The sequence below is a fragment of the Falco biarmicus genome, chromosome 8 (assembly GCF_023638135.1).
Source record: "Falco biarmicus isolate bFalBia1 chromosome 8, bFalBia1.pri, whole genome shotgun sequence".
Classification (NCBI taxonomy): Eukaryota; Metazoa; Chordata; class Aves; order Falconiformes; family Falconidae; genus Falco; species Falco biarmicus.
In genome coordinates, this window is record NC_079295.1 from 42,436,028 (window position 1) to 42,446,234 (window position 10,207).

The 10,207-nt window shown below is 40.1% G+C and overlaps 1 protein-coding gene across 1 annotated transcript in view; it reads right to left on the reverse strand.

Moving 5' to 3' along the window:
- The window catches only part of NEB (nebulin), a 131,201-nt gene extending 124,863 nt beyond the window's left edge, over positions 1–6,338 (reverse strand). Inside the window, exons 1-3 of the mRNA XM_056349161.1 lie at positions 6,231–6,338; positions 5,643–5,708; positions 1,134–1,178 (exon numbers count right to left, since the gene is read on the reverse strand). Of these exons, the coding sequence (XP_056205136.1) occupies positions 1,134–1,178; positions 5,643–5,675 (78 nt within the window). The 5' untranslated portion in view covers positions 5,676–5,708; positions 6,231–6,338. The remainder of the gene's footprint in view (positions 1–1,133; positions 1,179–5,642; positions 5,709–6,230) is intronic.
- Between the last annotated feature and the right edge of the window lie 3,869 nt (positions 6,339–10,207).

The following is a 10,207-nucleotide window of genomic DNA, read 5'->3' on the forward strand; positions in this document are numbered from 1 at the left end:
CTGATGGGAAGAGGTGTAATCACATCAGCTAGAAAGACATTTGTACTCATACATACTTCTTTATTCCACAATACAGTTTTCAAAAACTGACGCAAATCATACACAGAAGTAATCAGTCATGCTATTGCTCCCTTTAAATCCAGTCTGGGTACAAATGTTTGAACAACTGATGAATGCAGCGGATGAATTCATCTTAAAAATAGTAAGATGGCAATCTTCCTTCAAAATTGTAGCCCTTGACTACCTGCTCAAACAGCATTAATCAAATCATATTTTATTAAATTAAAAATACAAGAAGAGTTTGGGAACAGATCCTTTGGAAGGAAACACACTCACAAAGAGAAACATGAAGCTTTTGTTTCCACTTAAGCCTATACCATCAAGAATATTTCATGGTAACATAGCAGACAGTTGCATTATATCTATATTATAAGTAGAATTACAAATTATGGTAATTTGTCCTTGGTGACTCAAATATTTGTTACTAGTGACAGGAAAAAAATATGCAAGCCACTGTTTTCCAGTGAAATTACACAAGGTAAAGGGAAAAGAACTGACACATGTAAACTGGTTTAAGGCAGAATCTTTTTATATTTCTCTTCATAACAACGTTAAGTATAACACACGTATGTGCCTGTTGTTCATATGTACCTGTCTAGTCACATTCACATCCTCCATAATACTGTTCAATCTTAACACTAACGTCTGGATTTTCTCAGTGTTACCCAATTAATATTTCTGCCTGCGTTTCTTGTTATTAACGTAACCTGCTGCTTCATTTTGTCAGCTCCTGTGCAAACAGCTGCTGAACAGGAGCAAATGGAAGACTGTCGGCATGACACAGGGCAGGACAGACATTCACACACTCCTTTTCTGATGGACACATCCACAACTCCTTCTAATGGAAACTATTATATATGTATAGGATACTCAGAACAAGCTAGCAGTCCTTTAAAACATCCCACAACAGGGCCTTGCAGAGGAAACAAAGTATTAAGAAGCAACTGTTCACTGATATTTGTGTGTTTAATATGAAAAATTAGTCCTCAGAATACAAAAGGCTATTAATTTAGCATTATGCATTAATTACATGCATATGTAATTAATGCAAGTAACAACACAGGGGCCTTTACCTCAACTGGTTCACCCTCTTCAATTATTGTCTCTTCAATGTAGTACTATTAGAAAAAGAGAAAAAAAATATCATTGTTAGGCCAGATCATACAGAATAGCAAAATGTAGGTTCCGTTAAGCTGCTTTAAAAACATACTTCTGGAGAAACAGGACTGTGGTTCCTAAGTACCGATGGAGTCACATTTCCACCCTTGGTAATTCCGACAATCTGTTCCAATTCTTGCATTAATGATTGAATTTTTCCCATACATTCCTCAATTAATCATCCTCTCAAGTAATTAAGGAAGGATCATTATCTAATTTTACCCACAAGAGGGAAGACAATGATGACCACACTAGAAGAAAGAATCAGCACTCAAAAAAACAGGATTTTCCAAGTGTTTAGTAACACATTGACTGTTGTAGGTTTCTCCCTCTAAGGCTGTCCTCCGAGTTGTTCCTACCTACAGATCCTTGAAGGACACCAATAATTGCTGGTTGCCAGCTAGACTTTGTACTATGGATCACGATTCTGAGCTCAGCAGCCCAGTCAACTTCCCACCTACTATACTGTCCACTTATCTATTCCACAACTCATAAATTTGTTAATAAGACAACTATGGGGGACTGATTCAGAAATCTTCCTAAAGTAGTCAAGGTATGCAACATTCACTGGTCTCCCCTTGTCCATAACAGCAGTGGACTCATTATCAAAAGCAATGAATTTGGTCAGCCATGTTTTGCCCTTGATAAATCAATGTTCACTGTTCCCCATGACCTTCATATCTTCCATGCATTTAGAAACAGCTTCTAAAAGGCTCTGCTCCAATAGCCTTCCCAAGGACTGAAGTGAGAGTGACCAGCCTGTAGTTCCTTGGATCTTCTTTCTTGCATTTCTTGAAGATAGGTATGACATCTGTCTTTTTCCAGTTACCAGGAACATCCTTGCATCACTATGAGCTTTTAAAGATGATAGCAGCCTTGCAGTGTCATCAGTCCATTCCCTCGGCACCTGTGGATCCATCCCCTTGCATCTAACAAAACCATGTACGGTATCCCAGGGCATTAAGTCATCCTTAAGTCTGTCTTCCTCTGCTATGGCTACTAGTTCACTCCCATGTCTCTGCTAGGGAGCTCGGAGATGTGAAAGACCATATGAGAAAACTTATCAGCCTTACCAAACCTAAGGGCAAAAAGGCTTCAAGTACCTTGCCATTTTGCCTGTTCCTTGTCACTAGCTTCCCTGCCCACTGAACTATGGTCCCACACTCTCTTAGCTTTCCTCTTCATGCTGATGGTACTTGCAGAAACCTTTCTTGCTGTTCTTCAGTTCTCTTGCTGGCTTCAACTACAGCTGAACTTTGCCCATACATGTAAGAATAGAGTTTATAATGTCTTGTGTATTTATGTTCTTCCCAAGTGGCCTGCTCCTGCTTCCACCTTCAGTATACTTTTTTTTTATGCATTTGAGCTCTGTCAGGAGCTCCCTGTGCATCCATACCAGCCTTCTGCTGTGTTTGACTGCTGCACATTGGACTGAACCATTCTTGTGCTCCAAAAAAATGTTCTTGAGGATTGCCTAGTTCCCCTGGGCCCCTTTGCCCTCCAGGGCTGCTTCCCATGGCCTCTTCCCAAGTAGGTCCCTGAATAGGGCCAAATCTGCTCTTCTGAAGTCCGCAATTGTAATTCTTTTTATCTTGCTCACTCCTCTCCGTATCTTCACCTCCAGTCTCATGGTCACTGCAGCCATGGCTGCCCCTGACCTTTGCATCTCCCACTAATTCTTTCTTGTTTGTCACGTGTCTGACAAAGCATCTCTCCTGGTTAGTTCAGAAATCAACTGCATCAAGAAATTTATTTTCAACATTTCCCAGAAAACTCCTAGGTTGCTCATGCCCAGCCATAGACCCTTCCAGCAGATACCGGAGTGGTTAAAGCCATCCATAAGCACAGGGGCTGTGCCTGTGAAGCTTTCTCCAGCTACCTAAAGAAGTTTCTAGGGTGCTACATCTACTCTGAAGTGGCAGATCTGCAGATGGAGCACAAACCTTCCTCCTGTTGCTGGAAACCATGAGCTTCCTGGCTTCTCCATCCTCATGGCCACCCTCCATCACCTATTTAACCATGGTCACCATTCCCTCCTTGCCACGCACGGCTCAGCCTCTTGCTTTTCCTGGAAGGTGCTGCAACCTCTTCCTCACTTCCCGTGGCGCGAAGCCTGCTCACCTCTTCCTTCAGCAAGCTGCAGCACAGCTGAGCGACCTGACTGGAACCCATCTCCCACTGGAGAGGCAACAAGGGCTACGTCCCGAGCTTCAGCGCTCCCCCGCTGGCAGCTTGCCTTTCCCTGGGTCACCTCCGACCCGACCGTGAGCCAAACGCGGAGGCCGCCGCCGCCGCCACGCTCGCCACTTGCCGTGGGCCACTTGCCCGCCCTCCCTCAGGCGCCGCTCGCCGCCACACGGCAAATGGCGGCCGCACGGCGGCGCCGCCCCGCGGCAGATGGCGGCCGCGCTGAGGGGAGCCGCGGGCGCCCAGGCTTCGCCCTCCATCTCCCCTCGCTGCTTCATGAGGGAAAAAACTCCTCACATGTAAAGCTGGCGCTCCATCCGCTGTAGTGAACAACAGCGATCTGACTCAAAAGGTAGGTGCTCAGCTTGCCACTGACTTCCAGAAAGGAGAAAATGCAAAATGTGAGTTTTATCTTTGAAAATCTCCTCAGGAATTACTTTCTTAGGGTCACGCACCAAAACTGTGGGAAGAGAAAGCCCTTTGAATCAAGTCCTGAAAAAATTTTCATTAAAATTTATGCTAAAGTTGTTCCTCAAAATTAGGCTCATGTAATTAGCACATACGTTTCAAACTGTCAATTTGAGCTGTTCTGAGGCGGTTTCTGCTCACAGGCCCTACGCGTTTGACCCACCCTCTGCAGACCCCCAGGTAACGCGGCAGCCAAGGTTTGTGCCATTCACTGTGGGGCTTTGCACATCACAAAAGGCTACAATAATTGCAGGCAAATAACTCCAGGGAAAGAATAAAATAGTATCTTAAAATCATCAGTGTTTTCTCAGCCGTTCATTATTCAACAATAATTTTCTACTTTTTCGGAAGAAAAATTTCTGATACAACTCCTACCATTTAAAATGGGCAATTCATTTAGAAGTGGAATTCTAGTTAAGAAAACTCTGGAAAGGCTTAAGCTGCTGTAGATTTGTACCAGATGCTACCATTCCTGTTTTATTTAACTTCTCTCTGTGAAAATCTTGAGGGAAGCTACTGAAGAAGTACCATCTCTGTCTGTCCTGGGATGTGGTTACAAGGAGGTGGTCATTGAAAATTAAAAACAAAGATTGAAACAGAGCTGTGTAGACAAAAAAAGCCCAACATACCTTAATTCCAGCAGCAAGTAAACCTCAACAGCAAACAAATACACATTTTGTTACAGAGAGCATGTAACTCTTAGGGAGTATAAAGGCAATTACAAGTAACAGTGATAGGAAACTTAATGAAGGACTGGTGTCTTGGTAACTAGGTGGTACAATGCACTATAAAATGCACTTTATGAATGGTAATGCTTATTTTCCAAACCATGTTTAAATATTTCTACCGTCAAACCATTTGACTTTGCTTTATTCACTATTTGAAATTTTCCAAGTCAGCAGTCAGGGCTCGGTGCTGCCCCACTGCCTGAAATCAAGGGTCCATCGTGGAGATAATGGGTTGTGGGGTGTCTACACTTGTCCTGTCATCTTCTTTTCCTCAAACACTGAGCAATTTGTTATAATCGCTTATTTCATAACACATACTTTCATTTCAGCATAGCAACAATGCAACAGCTAAGACCACACTGTTTGTTAACCTTGTGTACTGTTTCAACTGCAAAATCATTATTCCAGTGGCGCTTACTCATAATAGCAAGCTGTAGGTTTCCCAGTTCCTGGGGATTCTTTTAATCAAATTGCTGAGACGAAATATTTAGGCATATAACTAAATTTAAATGACCTATCAGCAAATTAACCCTTGATGCAACTCCACAGATGACTACAGGTTTAAATCTCTGCAACTTCCAAGGCTAAACCGGTTAATGGTACCTTGGTAGCACAAAACTGCTGCATTTCTGCATTGCAGTGGGCACAGAGACAAGGCTAGAAAGTGGCTTTGAAAGTCATCCTCTCTAGCATGGATTGGATGATGGAGGGCAAGCCAGGAGGGAAACAAGATGGCCCACTACATCTATAATTACACAGAAGAGTAATCACAAAACCTCACAATGCAGGTGTGGGATGGTTACAATTCTTATTTAAACAGGGAGATTATGACAGGAACCCAGGAGACTTTGCTCCACTGAGAACAACTTTGTTGTTGTTTTTCACTGATCAAACCATTTAATAGATACTTAATCATACCCAATTCAGGCAGGAAACAGCAAGCGACCATCTATGTTCATGAGCAACGTCTCACTGAAGTGATGAATACATTCATTCACAAGGCAGGAAACAAGTATTTCTGCTCTCAGATTTTCATCTTACCTCAACAACTTCCTCATATTCTTCTTCCTCCATTTTGAGGGTATTCTTCTGTCTCTCCCCCACTCACTGGTCACGCAGCAAATGGAAGTGTGAATATACAGCATTAGCCCAAGACTGAAAGTACCATGAAAAGCTACTAAACAAGTTCATAAAAGCACCTGGTATCTTAGCTAGTAAACAGATTATTAGAACGTTATTGGCTAATCAGTGAAAGAACTTCAACAAGAGAGAACTACAGTTGGGATATGGCATTAGTTTGACTATTATGGGAAAGTATTGGATTAAGTTCCAAACACACTGATAAAAATTATGACTTTGTACAAATTCTTTATTCTAACAGTTGTAACACCAATACTAGAATTTAATGGGGGAAAAAACCAGAGGAAGAGATTTCTTGAAAAATGATTTGATTTTTTTCATTACAACAAAATGTTGAATTTTTCTTTTCTTTGTGACTAGCCTATACTATCTCATTACATTATTCAAGCCTCTGCTTGAATGAGAGCTTTATCTATATATTTTACTATATTCATTTATATGTAAAAGCATAATATAGAAAAAAAATTGTAAATATTTTGTTTAAGTGACCTTAGGTTAATGAGGTAATTTCTGTCTTCTCAGCATTAGCTTATATAGATGCTCTGGTGTTGGGTTTTTTTAGCTCTTGTGGCTTTTTTCTCTCTGTTTCTTCAGACCTGGAAAATATGAAAATCCATACAGTTGGCTGAATTACAAAGTACAGATTACTGTCAAAACCTTTAAATGAATTAATTAGCACAATGATTTTGCTGTGAAGCAAAGCTACAATTTTCCAGCAGAGACTATAGCCCTGTTTCTAATGTTGGTATGGGATGAGGCTTTGGAACAGCTGTTCCCGAGTCCAAAGATATTTGCCGTGTAAGCTCATACTACCAAATGACAGGGTGGTTTTGTTTAGCTGGCTAAACTGCAATTCCTTCTGAGGCAAGTGAAGTCTAGTAATGCAGGTTAAATATAGGAACATTGAATACTGTCCCTTTTTAGTTCCAATGTGTTGAGAAAAATTACCAAAAAAAAAATTATCAGTTTGTTAAACCAGAATTTTAACTCTAAAATAAATTAAAATAACTCAATTAACAAGTGGCATGCTGTGTGAAAAAGTAGGCCAAAGTCTATGAATAAACCTAAGAAGAAGGGATTGCATATAAGGATACAATCTGTACAGACTATCACTATTGTAACCTTCAGTTACAAAACACAGTTCCAGGTCCTTTCTTCTTACTGCAATTTGCTACTAGTCATACAGACAGAAAATCTGACTTCCATGGGCAAGGCACAATAACCACTCCCAAAAAAGTACAGATTCAGGAAACAGCTCGAGACCCTATTCTAAGGAAAAGAAGTCTAATGTCATTAAAATGTTCTTACCAGCAACACCTAGTAAATATCCTTAGGAGCAAAGCCTCTCCAGTCTTCCCTCCTGAGCAGCACTGGGTGAGAGTAAGCCTGGTTCATCAGCTCCTAATTACGCATGTGGCTATCACAGCCAATCTGGCTCCAGCCTGCTCGAGTTTCAGCCCTAAATATACTTGGTGACCCCAGAGGAGGCCACCTGTTCTCAGCAACATGAAGGAAAAGGGAGCTGGGCACTTCTGTGCTCCTGAGGAAACCCAAAACACACCAGGGCTTGACTGAACGTCACCAGGTCTCTGCTGAAATGGGTCCCTTGGCAAATCCAAGGGAGCGCTCAAAAGGAAAAAAACATGCACATTTTCTTCTTTCAGCATTGATAATAATAATGAATTTGAATTGACAGAGACGCATTCATTACTTTACTGTATCTGAATCAAAACTATCCAAATTCAAGAACCTCTGAACTTCAGAGAGAGGAGAGGGGAGTCTGGACTTTGAGCTACATTTTTAGTGTAAGTCTGTCTTTAATTTCATCCCTTATGTATACCTGAAGTGCTTATTCAGCTTAACTTGATGCAAATCACAAGTCGATAGTTTTATCGCTTCTTATGAAATGTTACATAGCTGAACACATGGACCCAGGAACATGTGAAAACTGATTACTTGCAAGGAAAAAAACTTGCAAGGAACCCGATTAACAGACAATATGCCTGGTTGAAGAAAGACTAAGAACACATAATAAACAGATTAAGTGACAGGGGAGCAATTCTAATGCACAAAGTGTTTTGGAAAGTCAAGAATTATATAATGTATGAAGTAGAATCATGGTGATGATAACAGAAGTGACCTCTTAGGTCATCTAGTTGACTCACAGTATAGGATTAGCTTTACTTCTTCAAGGAGGTGCACTTAAAAGCCAATATCCACAATGACCCCTTCTCATATACTTTATCACATAATTCAATAAATGATTGTCAGGAGCCCTTGACAGACATCTTCTTGTTCCTTAACTCTTTCCAGCAGTTAATATTTATACCCAGATGAAATATTATATCTCATTCACTACTGCCAAGCATTTTATACTCTGCAGAGAGCTGTAGATCCTTCTCTTTCTCCTTCAGGCAAGCTATATGCTTTCAATTACTTAGCATTTTGCTTTACTAGGCAATCCTGCCCCTTTTAATCTTGTTTCTGTTTATTTAAAAAGTCTTCAGTTTCTTAACATCTTTTGAAGATGCCCAGAAATGAATATAGCACGTTGATGGAGTCTCATGAGAGCAATGTCAGCTTAACCTTCTGCTCCCCAGTCTGCATTCTCTGTGTGTGCATTCCAGAAATAACTCAGAGTCATTTTTCTCCGAAGTACTGCTTTTCAGTTGATAATGTGACATCTATATAAGTGATGACAAACCTTTATGTACTGAAGGGGCAATTTGGTGGGTTTTTGGGTTTTTTTGTTAGACATGTAATTCCTTATTGTCATTTCCAGCTCAGTCTCCGTTGATGCCAAAATTAGTGTCATGCCAGCCCCTTCTTGGTTCTTTTCAGCAAGTTTGGGTTAATGGCCTCTTTTTCAGACTTAACAGTTGTACTTTACATTGCTCTTTCTGTAAATGGCATTCCCCCATAGTCACTGCTACAATACTGGATATTATTATATCCTCGTTCTAATCACCTGATTTAAATCGGGTTTACCAGATCAACAGAAGCTTGTATTCCCCTGTCATGATGGCTATTCTGACAAAATTAGCAAGCATTTTCAAAGGGGATTCAATTCTCTGTGCTGTTCTCTTGCAAGTTCCTGCAAACAATCTCTCCCTTGGTGATACACTCTACAACTCCAAGGTCGCTAGAACATCACCTTCACAATCCTTTACAGTGCTGCTCAATATATCTCAATTAGAAAGACACTAAACAAGGCCAAAATTACATGGAGGATGCAAGTACCACTTTTTCTGCTACCAAAATGTAGCTGTCTTTGGTGTGAAACATAGCAGATCTTTAGCTAAACAGCTCAGGGCTGGAAATGAAGCATGGAATAACCCATCAAAGTTACAGAAGGGGTTTAGGAACCAAAAGTATTATTGCTAAAATGAATATTGCACAGAACATAGGATTTATGTTCTGACATCAGAACACAAAGAGGGGAGGAGAGTGCTCTTTAGGTCAAGCTTAAGTGCTTTTATCTACGCACAACACATACCAATAAATGGATCTTTACACACTTAATATATCTATAAGTTGTCATTTGTATATTCATATTAATACCCAAACATATGCACAGATATGTCTATACACTGGTCTTCACTGTGGAAATAAACTGCTACATGCATTGTTACATTTAATATTCACTTCTCAGGACTGTTAAAATGTCAATGATATATATTCATAGTGAAATACCAGCAAGTATTGCATGCTGAATTAGAACATGCATGAGATAAATGGAATACTAACGGTTAACATTCCTTTAATGTTTTTTTTTTAATTGCTTTATTGTGAAAATTTGTGTCTGTGACTCAGATTTCAAGTCAGCATTTGATGGAATATTCTGAGAATGCCAACTTGACTTTCAAATATTTCAAATAGTTCAAAGGTATTAGGAAAATTCTGCTGTAGGTGACAGCCTGGCAGTTCTGATACAGGTTAACACACGATACCAGATTGTTTTATCCACAGTACATAAATATGCATATGCTCAGCAGTTCTGAACTAAAAAGACAGAATGGTGCAAGATGACTAAGGTAGCAGAAGACATTGTTTTGCATTTAAATGGCCAAAAATTTTGAAGAAGAAAATATTTTCTTGTACTACTTTAAATATTTAGTTAAATCACTCAGGGCACGGGGAAAGGAAGGAAATAACATGTGACCTTCTCTAGATTTATTTAGAAGGTATATAATACAAGAACTATGAAGTAGCGGCCTACATATACTCACTCCCCTAACCCACACAGCATTCACATACAAAAACTCACTGGTTTGGGTTTTCTTTGTAGAACTGCATCTAGTTTGTTTTGCAAGGCAGTCTTCCACCTATGAAAAATATGTAAACTTATCCTGGAGCCTGATCAATACAAAGGATCAGTATGTAAGGACTAGAGGGCAGCCACTCTGTAACCTCCCCCAGAACACAGAACTGTTACAGATATTCTAGGTTTCTAGAATTCTAGGTTT